Source organism: Leopardus geoffroyi, chromosome A1 (genome assembly GCF_018350155.1).
Source record: "Leopardus geoffroyi isolate Oge1 chromosome A1, O.geoffroyi_Oge1_pat1.0, whole genome shotgun sequence".
Classification (NCBI taxonomy): Eukaryota; Metazoa; Chordata; class Mammalia; order Carnivora; family Felidae; genus Leopardus; species Leopardus geoffroyi.
Window position 1 is genome coordinate 139,935,050 of NC_059326.1, and position 15,809 is coordinate 139,950,858.

The window sequence follows — 15,809 nt, forward strand, 5'->3', positions numbered from 1 at the left end:
TTCCCATCGACCAAATCTGAAGGGACTGCATTTTTTTTTTGTATGTCATTTTGAATTGCAGAAAATTATTGGTACAATGACACTTATTTTTAACGTTAAGAACTTAGTACTATGATGATGAGAAAAGGTTTTTCTGTGACTATGTGATTTCAAGAGGCCTACTGCATTCTTCACTAAGGATTAACTTCATTTTGGGTCTCAAATATTTTCCCTTGGAAACGATGTTTATTTTAAAAATAAAAGTCAATGGGAAAATAACTTCAGTTTACATACAACGGCTTTATACCAACCTTATAGGAACACAATTTGCTTAAATTAGCACAAGGATAAACATTTTTGTTTTGAGTCGTTATTTTCAGCTCAAAAAGGCCAAATGAAGAAGCCTAAGAAAGTACGCGTTCTTAGAAATGTAAGGGTCTATGGGTGATTTACGTTTCCAAGGGAAATGTACATACACGAGATCAAACACGAGTTCCTACATCAGAGTAAATAAATCTGTAGGTCTGACTTAATAGTGTTGTTCTTTCCCAGGAGTCTCATTTGAGCCTACGTGACATTAAATGGAACTGGAGAAACGGGTCACTCTGCCTAACTATAAACTAATAGTGAGTGATGCTATCCATCTTTTTTATTTTTACTGAAAGAAAGTGAAGATATACACAAAAAAGTTTACCGCAGCAACTCTGGTTTCATAATCATTGGAAATCTGGACGCAAACTTCTTCTGCTCTTGCTTGACAAGCTCGTTCCACCACATCTTTCCATTGCTTCTGTACTATGGATCGCCAGCCTTTCCAGACTTTCTTCAGTAACGTTCTCTGGAAGAACTGGTCAGCTAGTTTGCCTTCATAGACCTAAATGAAAGTAATATACAACCTCAAAAACACAGTAGGCTGGTAAATATATAGGCGATGATATTAAAAAACATAATGTAACACAGTGGTAAGCGGTGTACATGTTATCATTTAATCCTGTGTAATCGTATTTTTCTCATCTGCAGGCAGGAGAACAGGCTGAGAGAGGTTTAGGAACCGGCCCATGTCACACAGCTTTCATAGAAAGGGAAAAACCAGCCTCGCCTCATTTTAGAACCTAACCTCCAGTCCTTGTATCAATGCTTTATGCAACTAATCAAGTTAGGAGGAAAAAAATAAATAAAGCGCAAATGAAAGAAAAGGAATAATCTGCCGTTATTAGAATTATGAATCTGCAGGACCATTTAGCTGAAAGTAGGCCTAAGAGAAGAACAGAGAGTGGCTGCAAGACAGAAAGGGTGGTGGCTGTGATTTCAGGTGCCACTGCTCTCTCTTCAGTCTGGTGGCCACCACCAGAAGCAAGACTAATTTAATTTACACCCTTTGCCATCATACACAGGGCCAAGCAGATCTAAATAGAAACATATACCATTCTTCCTGCATCAACTAATTTAAATTCTTTTGAAGAAATAGTTCCAATTTTCAATTTTCTTAAATTGAAAAAGCTACTCAAAAACTGACGGCAGAAAATATATGGAAACAAACGAAAATGAAAATACAACAATCCAAACGCTTTGGGATGCAGCGAAGGCAGTCCTGAGAGGAAAATACATGACAATCCAGGCCTATCTCAAGAAACAAGAAAAATACCAAATACAAAATCTAACAGCACACCTAAAGGAAACAGAAGCAGAGCAGCAAAGACACCCCAAACCCAGCAGAAGAAGAGAAATAATAAAGATCAGAGCAGAAATAAACAATATAGAATCTAAAAAAACTGTAGAGCAGATCAATGGAACCAAGAGTTGGTTTTTTGAAAAAATAAACAAAATTGATAAACCTCTACCCAGGCTTCTCAAAAGAAAAGGGAGATGACCCAAATAGATAAAATCATGAATGAAAATGGAATTATTGCAACCAATCCCTCAGAAATACAAGCAATTATCAGGGAATACTATGAAAAATTATATGCCAACAAACTGGACAACCTGGAAGAAATGGACAAATTCCTAAACACCCACATGCTTCCAAAACTCAATCAGGAGGAAATAGAAAGCTTGAACAGACCCATAACCAGTGAAGAAATTGAATCAGTTATCAAAAATCTCCCAACAAATATGAGTCCAGGACCAGATGACTTCCCTGGGGAATTCTACCAGACATTTAAAGCAGAGATGATACCTATCCTTCTCAAGCTATTCCAAAAAATAGAAAAGGAAGGAAAACTTCCAGACTCATTCCATGAAGCCAGTATTACTTTGATTCCCAAACCAGACAGAGACCCAGTAAAAAAAAGAGAACTACAGGCCAATATCCCTGATGAATATGGATGCAAAAATTCTCAATAAGATACTAGCAAATCGAATTCAACAGCTTATAAAAAGAATTATTCACCATGATCAAGTGGGATTCATTCCTGGGATGCAGGGCTGGTTCAACATTTGCAAATCAATCACTGTGATACATCACATTAATAAAAGAAAAGATAAGAACCATATGATCCTGTCAATCGATGCAGAAAAGGCATTTGACAAAATTCAGCATCCTTTCTTAATAAAAACCCTCGAGAAAGTCGGGATAGAAGGAACATACTTAAACATCATAAAAACCATTTATGAAAAGCCCACAGCTAATATCATCCTCAATGGGAAAAAAATTGAGAGCTTTCCCCCTGAGATCAGGAACATGACAAGGATGTCCATTCTCACCGCTGTTGTTTAACATAGTGTTGGAAGTGCTAGCATCAGCAATCAGACAACAAAAGGAAATCAAAGGCATCAAAATTGGCAAAGATGAAGTCAAGCTTTCGCTTTTTGCGGATGACATGATCTTATACATGGAAAATCCGACAGACTCCACCAAAAGTCTGCTAGAACTGATACATGAATTCAGCAAAGTTGCAGGATACAAAATCATTACACAGAAATCAGTTGCATTCTTATACACTAATAATGAAGCAACACAAAGACAAATAAAGAAACTGATGCCATTCACAATTGCACCAAGAAGCATAAAATACCTAGGAATAAGTCTAACCAAAGATGTAAAAGATCTGTATGCTGAAAACTATAGAAAGCTTATGAAGGAAATTGAAGAAGATATAAAGAAATGGAAAAACATGCCGTGCTCATGGGTTGGAAAAATAAATATTGTCAAAATGTCAATACTACCCAAAGCTATCTACACATTCAATGCAATCCCCATCAAAATTGCACCAGCATTCTTCTCGAAGCTAGAACAAGCAATCCTAAAATTCATATGGAACCACAAAAGGCCCCAAATAGCTAAAGTAATTTTGAAGAAGAAGACCAAAGCAGGAGGCATCACAATCCCAGACTTTAGCCTCTACTACAAAGCTGTCATCATCAAGACAGCATGGTATTGGCACAAAAACAGACACAGAGACCAATGGAATAGAATAGAAACCCCAGAATTAGACCCACAAAAGTAGGGCCGACTAATCTTTCACAAAGCAGGAAAGAACATCCAATGGAAAAAAGACAGTCTCTTTAACAAATGGTGCTGGGAGAACTGGACAGCAACATGCAGAAGGATGAAACTAGACCACTTTCTCACACCATTCACAAAAATAAACTCAAAATGGATAAAGGACCTGAATGTGAGACAGGAAACCATCAAAACCCTAAAGGAGAAAGCAGGAAAAGACCTCTCTGACCTCAGCCGTAGCAATTTCTTACTTGACACATCCCCAAAGGCAAGGGAATTAAAAGCAAAAATGAACTATTGGGACCTCATGAAGATAAAAAGCTTCTGCACAGCAAAGGAAACAACCAACGAAACTAAAAGGCAACCAACGGAACGGGAAAAGATATTTGCAAATGACATATCGGAAAAAGGGCTAGTATCCAAAATCTATAAAGAGCTCACCAAACTCCACACCCGAAAAACAAATAACCCAGTGAAGAAATGGGCAGAAAACATGAATAGACACTTCTCTAAAGAAGACATCCAGATGGCCAACAGGCACATGAAAAGACGCTCAACGTCGCTCCTCATCAGGGAAATACAAATCAAAACCACACTCAGATATCACCTCACGCCAGTCAGAGTGGCCAAAATGAACAAGTCAGGAGACAAAAGACGCTGGAGAGGATGTGGAGAAATGGGAACCCTCTTGCACTGTTGGTGGGAATGCAAACTGGTGCAGCTGCTCTGGAAAAGTGTGGAGGTTCCTCAAAAATTAAAAATAGACCTACCCTATGACCCAGCAGAGTAGCACTGCTAGGAATTTACCCAAGGGATACAGGAGTACTGATGCATAGGGGCACTTGTACCCCAATGTTTATAGCAGCACTCTCAACAATAGCCAAATTGTGGAAAGAGCCTAAATGTCCATCAACTGATGAATGGATAAAGAAATTGTGGTTTATATACACAATGGAGTACTACATGGCAATGAGAAAGAATGAAATATGGCCCTTTGTAGCAACGTGGATGGAACTGGAGAGTGTGATGCTAAGTGAAATAAACCATACAGAGAAAGACAGATACCATATGTTTTCACTCTTATGTGGATCCTGAGAAACTTAACAGAAACCCATGGGGGTGGGAAAGGAAAAAAAAAAAAAAAGAGGTTAGAGTGGGAGAGAGCCAAAGCATAGGAGACTCTTAAAAACTGAGAACTGATGGGGCGCCTGGGTGGCGCAGTCGGTTAAGCGTCCGACTTCAGCCAGGTCACAATCTCGCGGTCCGTGAGTTCGAGCCCCGCGTCGGGCTCTGGGCTGATGGCTCAGAGCCTGGAGCCTGTTTCCGATTCTGTGTCTCCCTCTCTCTCTGCCCCTCCCCCGTTCATGCTCTGTCTCTCTCTCTCTGTCCCAAAAGTAAATAAACGTTGGAAAAAAAAAAAAAAAAACAACAACAACTGAGAACTGAGGGTTGATAGGGGGTGGGAGGGAGGAGAGGGTAGCTGATGGGTATTGAAGAGGGCATCTTTTGGGATGAGCACTGGGTGTTGTATGGAAATCAATTTGACAATAAATTTCATACATTAAAAAAAAAAAACTGACGGCAGCCTCCACTATGTCCATTAACATTTAAACATAATATATTCTGATTATGTCAGTTGGTAAATAACTTTCAAAATACGGCATACTCATTAAATAGCTCTTTTCTCTATGATTAATGTAGATTCAATCTATTGGGATTCATAAAAAAAATGAAAGCACTAGGTATTCTTCAAGGAGAAATCCTGTTCCACCACAGTAATAGCCTTTTCTTTAAGTATTCAGAACTAAATGCAGAGAGATCATTCCATGGCTCACATAAACATCAAATACACACACACACACACACACACACACACACACACACACACACACATCTATCCCCTATACTCTTGAGTCTCTATACTGTCTTCTTGTGGGATATACATATCCTCTCATCTTTTCCACTTCTGATACACTAATTTATTACTCTCTCTCTGTTTATATTTACTCTGCCATACTGATTCAACTCTTACTTAATTAAAATAAAGACAATCACAGTTAAATTGTAAACAAACTAAAGATAATTTTTAAAAAGCTACACAGACATGGCTTTCTTTGATTCTCACTCTAAGTCAAGTCTACAAAACAAACGATCACACAATTTTATAATGTATCAATACAGTACTGCCTCTTTATGAAGAGACTATATGGATACATTCAGGCATGTGTGAAGCAGAAACAATATAAGAAGCATATGATATGTTAGACATTATCAATTCCTTCTCCACACAATCACATCTGAGTTTAAATCTGTTAAAAGGGTTCCGTGACAAGGGCATTTGTAAGTCAGTTATGATCCTTACTTACTATGAAGTAGGAGATGATAGATCAATAGGTCTATAAAATATGAGGTATTTTTTTCCAAAATACACCAAAATCAAATTCCTTTAAAATCTAGGCAACATTAAATTGTAAATTCATTTTGATTTATTAGAAAACAAATCTTTCTTTGACTTTAACAGGAGCTCCAAAATGTGATCCTAAACCCTTTTGAGTTCAGAAGTCTAGTATCTGTCAGTTATTGTTTTGTTTTTATACTTACATCCTGTCTGGATTTAACGTGGCCAATTCGCCAGTGGAAGAATGTTCTCATCAGCTCTATCCTTTCCTTTTGCTTGCCTATGGCATGAGACAAGCTAGAAATCACCTGTAAATAGCAATTAACACAATTATTGTAATGTTACAATAACAATAATTGGTAAAGTGACTTTCACATATATCAAAAAGTGCTCAAAAGAATACCTGTGGAGCACTACTACATTCATCTAATTAACCTCATTATTATCTTTTTTTTTTTAATTTTTAAAAAAAAAAAATTTTTTTTTTTTCAACGTTTATTTATTTTTGGGACAGAGAGAGACAGAGCATGAATGGGGGAGGGGCAGAGAGAGAGGGAGACACAGAATTGGAAACAGGCTCCAGGCTCTGAGCCATCAGCCCAGAGCCCGACGCGGGGCTCGAACTCACGGACCGCGAGATCGTGACCTGGCTGAAGTCGGACGCTTAACCGACTGCGCCACCCAGGCGCCCCACATTATTATCTTTAAAAACACCAAAAAGCTTGTCCACCTGAATGCACTACATATCAATGAACGAAGGAGAGCAAAAGAGGAAAGAAAGAAAAGTCTTTATTATTTGTATCTGGATAATCACAAAAAAAGTTTATGTATATAAAATTAATAGTCATTGACATTTAATTCAAGAAAGATGACTACACATTTGAAAATATTGCCACATACACAGAAAGGCTTTGTGCACTACACTTGAGGGTAGGGACCAGGTTTTAAACATCTTTCTGGTCCCTTAAGTACCTTTAATACCTTGAGTTAGAAGTTGCTCACTAACTGTTTAAGGATTTTCTGGATTCAACAAACTCATAAAAGCAAACAAGAGTTATACCATAATGTACTTCTTCAGTGATGCTATTCTCGTTCTTTTTTAAATAAATCTACGAACGCTTTTAAAACCTAAGATGATATTCTTTCTTATAAAGAAATGAGTGATTGAAATATATATTTTAAATTGGCCACATTAAAGTGAGATTTAGTAAATTAGGCATATTTATTGAGAGACATTTATTCTGGTTCTTCTTTAAATAGTTTTCAAAAGTGGAAAAGGGCACACATTTCTGTTAAAAGGCACAGACCGTTCATCTTATTCATTTTCAAAAACTGGACACATATGTATACTCTTTTATGTGTGATACTTTGAAATTAAAAAAAAAAAATAAGTTTCAAATATTTTAAAACCTCAGGATAGAGTTTTGAGGGCAAGAGAGAAAATGAGTGACATTAGTATCTAGGGTTTCAAAAAAGTAAACTATATAAAATGTTTGATTTTATATCATACCCCAAACATCAAAAGAAATGTATATTTAAAAAAATATATAGTCTTTATCTAGTTCATTAAAACAGTGCTGCATCTGCACACCAGGAGCTGAGCTGTCGCCTCTGAAAACTAACATCCTCCCGGGGGGAGCCATGGATTTACTGCACAGTCTGCTGTGTGGAATTAGCACAGACGTGAACCTTACTCTCTCGTTCTTAAGAGGCTAATGTAAAGTGAAATAAAAAGTATTCTCAGGGCACTTGGGTGGCTCAGTCAGTTAAGTGTCTGACTCTTAAGTTTCTGCTCAGGTCATGATGTCACAGTTCATGAGTTCAAGCCCAGAGCAGGGCTCTGCACTGACAGCAAGGAGACTGCTTGGGATTCTCTCTCTGCCCACCCTGCCCCTCTCAAAATAAATAAATAAGCTTTAGAGAGGGTTGGACATCCGGCTTGTGAGTGGGTACGTTCATTTCACGTGCGACCTAAGAGCGATTTAAAAATGGGTGATATTGAGAAGAGCAAGAAGATTTTGTTCAGAAGTGCACCCAGTGCCACACCATGGAAAAGGGAGGCAAGCACAAGACTGGGCCAAATCGCCATGGTTTATTTGGGGGAAAGGTCAAGCCCCTGGATTTTCTTACAGGGATGCCAACAAGAACAAAGGCATCACCTGGGGAGAGGACACACTGATGGACTATTTGGAGAATCCCAGGAAGTACATCCCTGGAACAAAAATGACCTTCGCTGGCATTAAGAAGGCAGGGGAAAGAGCAGACTTGATAGCTTATCTCTAAAAAGCTACTAAGGAACAATAGTCGGCCGTTGCCTTGTTTATTACAAAACAAAAATGTCTCATGACTTTTTTTTATGTGTCCCGTATTTAAATAAATCTTATACACCAGAATTCAGATCATGAATGGCTGATAGAATATTTCTTTTGGACAGTCCTGATTTAAATAAGATTAGCTTGTGGGGCGCCTGGGTGGCTCAGTCAGCTGAGCGTCCGACTTCGGCTCAGGTCATGATCTCACAGCTTGTGAGTTCGAGCCCCGTGTCAGGCTCTGCACTGACAACTCGGAGCCTGGAGCCCGCTTTGGATTCTGTGTCTCCCTCTCCCTCTGCCCCTAACCACTCGCATTATGTCTCTGTCTCTCTCAAAAATAAACAGTAAAAAAAAAAAATTAAATAAGATTAGCTGTGGTTAAATGACTATGATTTGCTTTTTGAACTTTGATAGTAATTCTGGTTCAGCAAATGCTGTCATTGTTTTCCCCTTTCAAAAATATGATTGGAATTGATTACATGTTCAGCTTTTCACAGAGATGGTAAATGCCATCTCTAAACTTACATCTCTAAACTTAAACTTATTTAGATTTATATGGCTGATTATATCAATATATTTAAATACTGAGGAAATCCCTTCACTGTATCAGAACAGCAAGACTCAGCTGTGATTCAAGTTGTGTTTATTAGCCTGTTAAAGGCAAGGGCTGAAGATAAGCTGGCAATGTCCACTTTATCTTTTTAGTCTTAACTATGCCGATTTAATTAAAATTCCCTCCATTTAAAATGTTGCCTTTTGCTTAATGAAAGGCATTTTAGTGTGGTTTATGTATAGTATTAAAAATTATTAACAGTTCTCACATTTTATAGATGAGCTGTAAGGTCAGATGCTTTTAAAATTGAGTGTGATAAGGTATAGTAGCAGATTTGGCTTGTGAATTCTTTACTAAGTTATAATTCAGGAATGTCTTCTAAACAGCTATTCAAAAATACAACTGTGGAATTATCATATATGTATGATTGGTGCTTTTGCCAACTTGTTAGAAGGGTTAAAGTAGAGGAGAAATATCATCAGCACCAATTTGTAAATTATGTGATAAGGCTTAAGATAATTAAAAACAAAATCACAGATCAAAAAAAAAAAAGCTTTAAAAAAAGTGTTCTCTATGTCTATCAATAAAACGAAAAAGACATCATTAATGAAGAAAGATATAGCATCGATAAAATGTGAGATACTTAAAATGACCCCTAAAAAGATGGTTTAAAATGTGGGTAATGCTGGTTCCCCAATGTTCTCTTAAGAGTAGTTAGGAAAAAAAAGACCGGGGAAAAGAAATTAGGGTTCCCACATTCAGCACACACTTCTAAAACTTCGAGCACACTGAAGCTGATGACAAAGATTAAATGACAAGACGCTGGCATGTTTAAGAGGAAGAATATATCTTATTCCTAAGTATCTATTTTTTCAGTTTCTGAAGCAATCTTCCCTTTGTATCTTGTATGACCTAAATAATCAGTTCCTGGCATTTATTGCCTAGCAAGATTTTTACCGCATCTCACTTAAAAAGAAATACAAAAGTGAAGACCTCATCTTTTCTCCCAATAGAGATTTCATAGGCTTTTTGCAGCTCCTTCAAACTGTTGATCTGGTTGCACAGTTGTTTTAAATGTGCTTCGTGTTTTTCTTTCTCTTTTTTCATTTCCATTCGGTGCCAGTCAATAAAATTAAGTCTCCATTTACTTAGTTCAGATATGATGTTTGTCTGAAAAATAAATATGCCAGCAATTAAGCAGTGTGTTTAGTACTGCTTTTTAAAATTACACTGAAATTAAGAAACATTAAAACTAATCGGCACAAGCAATCAACCTAAGAGCTATTTATAAAAACCACTAATGAAAACGTTTGCAAGTTCAACAGTTGTGGCTCTTCTCAGGTCACATTCACCATACTAAGGAAATGGATTTTTTTTTCCTACTTTAAGTCACTTTGTATGAAACCTTGTTGTCCTTTGAAAAAATTTCTGGTCCTTCCGTGGTTTATTCAAGGACTTTAATGTCCATATTAAGATAGATCAAGAGGGCAAAAGTCAGAGTATGGCCTTGGCTCAGCCACGGGACTGGGAAGTTATTTAGATAGAGGTGGATAACGGAAACCAGGGGGGTTGACGCTTTCTTTCCCCAAATCGTTTATCACAGAGGCCATCTTGCCACAAATTGCTAAGTCTGATCCCTTTTCCCCCTACTGAATGGCATAAGTAAAAATACCAAATAATCATGTTATCAAAACAACTGCCTAACAATATGCTTAACTGAACAGAGAACAAATTACGTGATTAGCAGTAGCACTTACACCATGACACAGATATGAAAACTGTTCCAAGGGGGAAAATGGTAAAAACTATACTAAAAGATTATTTCTAGAATTTATGGTTCCCAATAATAGAGAAATAAAAATGCCATAAAACCCTCAGGACTGTAATTTCACCATATATGTGAATATTCAGTTTTCTCAAACTATGTTTCAGAAAAACTGTCATTTTCTCCATTATATATATGTATATATATATTTTAAAGTTTATTTCTTTTGAGAGAGAGAGAGCACGAGCAGGGGAGGGGCGGGGGGGGGGAGGGGGGAGGGAGGGGAGGGAGAGAGGGAGAGAGGGAGAGAGAGAGAGATTGAGAGAGAGAGAGAGAACGAACCAAGGCAGGCTCCACACTATCAGCACAGAGCCCAATGCGGGGCTTGAACTCACAAAACACAAGATCATGACCTGAGCCAAAACCAAGAGTCAGAGGCTTAACACTGAGCCAACCCCGGCACCCTTCCATTATATTTTAAATAGAAAAAAATTTGCCATTTCTGTAATACCTTATTTTATTTAGAGGCCAATACCACCACTAAAATAGTCAGCTTTTATAGACTTACCAGTTACACAAGGTGGTTGCTGTAAGCAGCTACAAAATGAATATACGTTGCTAAAACTGGATGCTGTGTTACATATAAAAGGAGACATCTTCATTCCTCACAGCTATGAGATGGTAAGGATTCAACAGGTATCTTTACACACGTAGGCTGAGTCTTTAAAAACACCCGAGAAGTTCAGTGGAACCTACAGAGCTGTTCAGCAACTACTGAAAACCTTGTTAATTCAAAACATGGTTTCTGATCTAGTAGCATCACCTGGGAGCTTGTTAGAAGTGCATAATCTTGGGCCCTGGTCAAGACCAACTGACAAGCTGGTTTAACAGGATTCCCAGATGATGCGTACAGATATTAAAGACTGAGAAGTACAGACTTAAAACACTGGACTAATCTTCTAAGGAAACTAAAGATTTTTTTCACAAAATCTTTTGATTCAAAGAAAAGAACAGGAAATAGTGGAATCAAGAGCAAAACTGTTATACTACATATGAAACAACTGTAACTGAACAACTTAATACCTTAAGTCCTGAACTCCAAAGATCAAGTACATTTTCCATCTTCTGAAGGTTTTCATCAGAAATAAGAAAATCGCTCACAACGATTTCATGGGCATCTGCATGACTAGAAACAGATGCTGGTGAGGAAGAGTCACCTAAGAGGTTGGAACTGAAAAAGTCCATGACTGGGTGAGAAGGCTTCCTCGGTGACAACACTGGTGATGACCCTGGAATAGAGGAAAGTTGTTGTGGTCAGGCCAGATTGAGAATAACCCAAATGGTAAGAAATTCCAGTGGAAGGTGAGACATCAGTGACCTTCAGAAGTAGAGGAAAATGCAGAGAAATAACCTTTCAATTTACTTACTCTTTTTTTTTTTTAGTTTTTATTTATTTATTTTGAGAGAAAGAGAGCACATGACTCTTGTCAACTTTACAAGTTGAACACCTGACTTTTGATTTGGGCTCAGGTTATGATCCCGAGGTGTGGGATCAAGTCCCATGTTAGGCTCTGCAATGAGCATGGAACCTTTTGGGATTCTCTCTCTCTCTCTCTCTCTCTCTCTCTCTCCCTTTGCCCCTCTCCAACCCATCCCCTTCTCTTTCTCTCTCAGAAAAAAAGAGAGAGAGAGAGAGAGAGAGAGAGAGAAAGAAAGGGGTAAGTAATGGACCAAGGTCCCAGTGGTTGTCTATAGGTCATTATTACTTTATGTAACACACTGGTGAGGGTTTTAACACCAGTAAAATTCAACACCGTAAGTACAAAGAGTAGTTTAGTTTTAACAGATACTCAGTTGTAAGGCACACTGTTAGCCTTCAACATACAGGTGAAAACACACACGTCTATACATGTATACACATATATGTATATAATTTCCATCCTCTGCCCATATACATGGTAGAGGGTAGTGGGCTGGGGTGGAGGACAGATGTAGGGGTGAAAGCCAGTGCCAGAACAGGCATCTACCTTTCAAAAGCACAAAACAGAGAAGATTACTATTTTATCACACATGTATGCTGGAATTAGAGACGGTTTATCATTTCTCACATATCTCACTTTTGTTACAAGGGTCCTAATAACCAAGACTGAAAGGCTTTCTTCTTTTCCTTGGTCAATGAGATGAGTCAAACAGATAAATCTACTGTAGAACTTGTTACTTGAAAGTAAATCAAGAACTCTTTGCAAACGGGAAAATCACGCTCTAATATATATGTTTTACATAAAAAATTTATTCAGTAAATGGTTCAGCCTAGTCAATTATGAAACACCGCCTCCATACTCTGAAGAATAAACCCAGAGAATAAAGCAGAGTGACAAGTACGTGAATGTTCTCTTTCACTAGATTTCACCAACAATATCTGCACCCACGGGAAAAGCAATAGGCTCTGATTTTTTATTTTTACTTATTTAAAAAAAATTGTTTCAATGTTTATTTATTTTTGAGACAGACAGAATGTGAGCAGGGGAGGGGCAGAGAGAGGGAGACACAGAATCCAAAGCGGGCTCAAGGCTCTGAGCTGTCAGCACAGAGCCCGACATGGGGCTCGAACTCATGAACCGTGAGATCATGACCTGAGCCAAAGTTGGATGCTTAACCGACTAAGCCACCCAGGCACTCCTCTGATTTTTAATTTTTAAACATATATCCACCTTTTGAAAAAGAGAATCACATCACTGAAGAACTTGAAAGGTCCCCAAGTATTATACCACCCAAGCCTTTTATGTACAAGTGAGCAAACCAAAGGTTAGAGGCATTTCTTGTAGGGTGGCTTACATGGCCCGTACATTAAATAACATTATATCACAGAGCAAGAAGACTGTTCTATTTTAATTATTTAATCACTTCAATCTGGTGCTAGTGTGCTTTTATAACCTCTGTAACACTTGCTCATCTCTCCTTTCAACCAAGGAAAAGCAGATTTCAGGCTGAACACACCATCAGCAGTATTCAATCAAAACTTACTAATTGTTAGTTGCATTTATTTTTACCATTGCTTTCTATTTATAAAGGGTATATTAGTTTTATTCTATGATCGGTAATGACACAAATTTTTCTTCTAATGAATTTAAGCTAAAAATGAATATATCTAAAGAAAAAATGACAGAACAAGGGGTATAAAGATAGGACAAAAATCACTAAGTTGGTACACAAATGCCTGAATGTTGGGAAAGAATGCACTGGTTCATGAAAACATTGAAATTGGCCAAATTAGCTGACTCCCATGAAATCTTTTAAAGTACTGCCCTCTAACCTAGCAGTTTTAAGAAAGGATGCCACACACTGTAATATGTTAACCTGTCTTAATTGTACTATTTTAGAATTTTGGGAAATTATTTTAAATAGTATTAGTTAATAAATCAGCAACAGCAGCATTTTAAAATCATGCCAATGAGTAATATGCTGAAATAATTCCTCTTACTACACAAATAAAATTCATCAAACCACAAAATGTTGTATGTTAATAAAAACAAACTGAGGAAAAGTCATACCATCTGTCTTTGAATGACTTGAAATATTCAAATCACATCCTTTTCCAACTTCCATCCTTGTTTCTTTTACTACAGGGCTATTTCCTGCTGAAAATAAAATAAAATAATTTTTTTATTAAACCAAACCACTCATATCAAATGCCTAATCACACATACTTAATTTAAGAGGGTAGCAGTACATAGGATTTTAGGACAGCAAAATACAACATGCTGGGGATAGAGGAACACTAAGCCAAAGAACAAAGAGAAGGACAAAACTGAGAGAACAGAGTCTTAACTATATCATTAATAGGCTCAATTTTACCCACCAAATATAGATGGAAGAGAATTCAGCCTACTGTAGCATTCAGTTCACACTAAGAGACTGAGTGGATGAATGACATTAGAACTTAGAAGCTATGCAATCTTACATTGGGTATTTCCAGGGGCCTGCTGCCATCAAGCTAAAGTGACACTGGTTCCCTCATTTGCAGCTCAGGAACCACTGGTCAATACACGGTGGAAATAAAATGGGGGAAAACCTCACAAGAATGGCTGTGTGGTAGGCTTATATATACTTTGGCAACTTCAACATACCTCACTTACATCAAGCAACAGCAATACCAAGAGGAAAGAATGGGATGATGAACTTACATATTCTTATCAATCTTCATGTGAATCGAGATATCTAAATTCACTGCATGTTGTATGCTTAGATCTCAAATCCTTTTTCGAAAAGGCAGAGTATAAACAAATAAATACTATCTTCCATGCTAGAGAAGAACAGGGGTCTTAAATCCCAAGTGATGACCTTGAAAGGATGGAGAGCTACAGGAAGGAGAGGACTCCTATGTTGTGTCACTGGGAACAACAGTACAGCAAGGAAGCAAGTGTCTGGTGACCCCCTTAAGGGAGGGGCATACAGGGTGAACACACGGATTGACTAGTTACATATTTTGTAAGAGAGTATGCAGCTCTTTGGGTGTGTTCAACAGGAACTACAGGCTCAGGTACCCAGGGTAATCAAGACATGGTCAAGATCACTGATGTACAATGAATGAACCCCAGGGCCCTGCCTCTTGAATATCAATTAAAATTTGCGCAGAAAATGTTTCGGGGTAAAATATTGTGGTGGTAAAGTAAATATATGCATTTTACGGTTCTGGCCCTATTTGATGATCGAGTGCAGTATGCTGAAGTCTAGCAATGGATAGTCCATGTCTACCAAGAGACAGGAACAAAATACTAGGGCTGTATAGGAGCCTGTTGATTCTGAGTAGGCTGTTTCTTTTTTTTTTTTTTTTTTGTATGAAATTTATTGTCAAATTGGTTTCCATACAACACCCAGTGCTCATCCCAAAAGGTGCCCTCCTCAATACCCATCACCCACCCTCTCCTCCCTCCCACCCCCCATCAACCCTCAGTTTGTTCTCAGTTTTTAACAGTCTCTTATGCTTTGGCTCTCTCCCACTCTAACCTCTTTTTTTTTTTTTTTCTTTTTTCCTCCCCCTCCCCCATGGGTTCCTGTTGAGTTTCTCAGGATCCACATAAGAGTGAAACCATATGGTATCTGCCTTTCTCTGTATGGCTTATTTCACTTAGCATCACACTCTCCAGTTCCATCCACGTTGCTACAAAAGGCCATATTTCATTTTTTGTCATTGCCACGTAGTATTCCATTGTGTATATAAACCACAATTTCTTTATCCATTCATCACTTGATGGACATTTAGGCTCTTTCCATAATTTGGCTATTGTTGAGAGTGCTGCTATGAACATTGGGGTACAAGTGCCCCTATGCATCAGTACTCCTGTATCCCTTGGATAAAT

At 37.9% G+C, this 15,809-nt stretch overlaps 1 protein-coding gene and 1 pseudogene across 5 annotated transcripts in view; one reads left to right on the top strand and one right to left on the bottom strand.

The window, feature by feature from the left end:
- POC5 (POC5 centriolar protein) overlaps nucleotides 1-15,809 on the bottom strand; it is a 44,379-nt gene that overhangs the window by 18,884 nt on the left and 9,686 nt on the right. For 3 of the 5 annotated variants that reach the window (XM_045495900.1, XM_045495906.1, XM_045495924.1), the window contains 5 exons: nucleotides 14,001-14,087; nucleotides 11,533-11,738; nucleotides 9,678-9,854; nucleotides 6,023-6,127; nucleotides 674-853 (listed from right to left, as the gene is read on the bottom strand). In XM_045495900.1, coding sequence (XP_045351856.1) covers nucleotides 674-853; nucleotides 6,023-6,127; nucleotides 9,678-9,854; nucleotides 11,533-11,738; nucleotides 14,001-14,087 — 755 coding nt within the window. The remainder of the gene's footprint in view (nucleotides 1-673; nucleotides 854-6,022; nucleotides 6,128-9,677; nucleotides 9,855-11,532; nucleotides 11,739-14,000; nucleotides 14,088-15,809) is intronic. The other 2 variants (XM_045495914.1, XM_045495931.1) reach the window with 1 other exon arrangement.
- LOC123580109 lies at nucleotides 7,808-8,123 on the top strand (annotated as a pseudogene).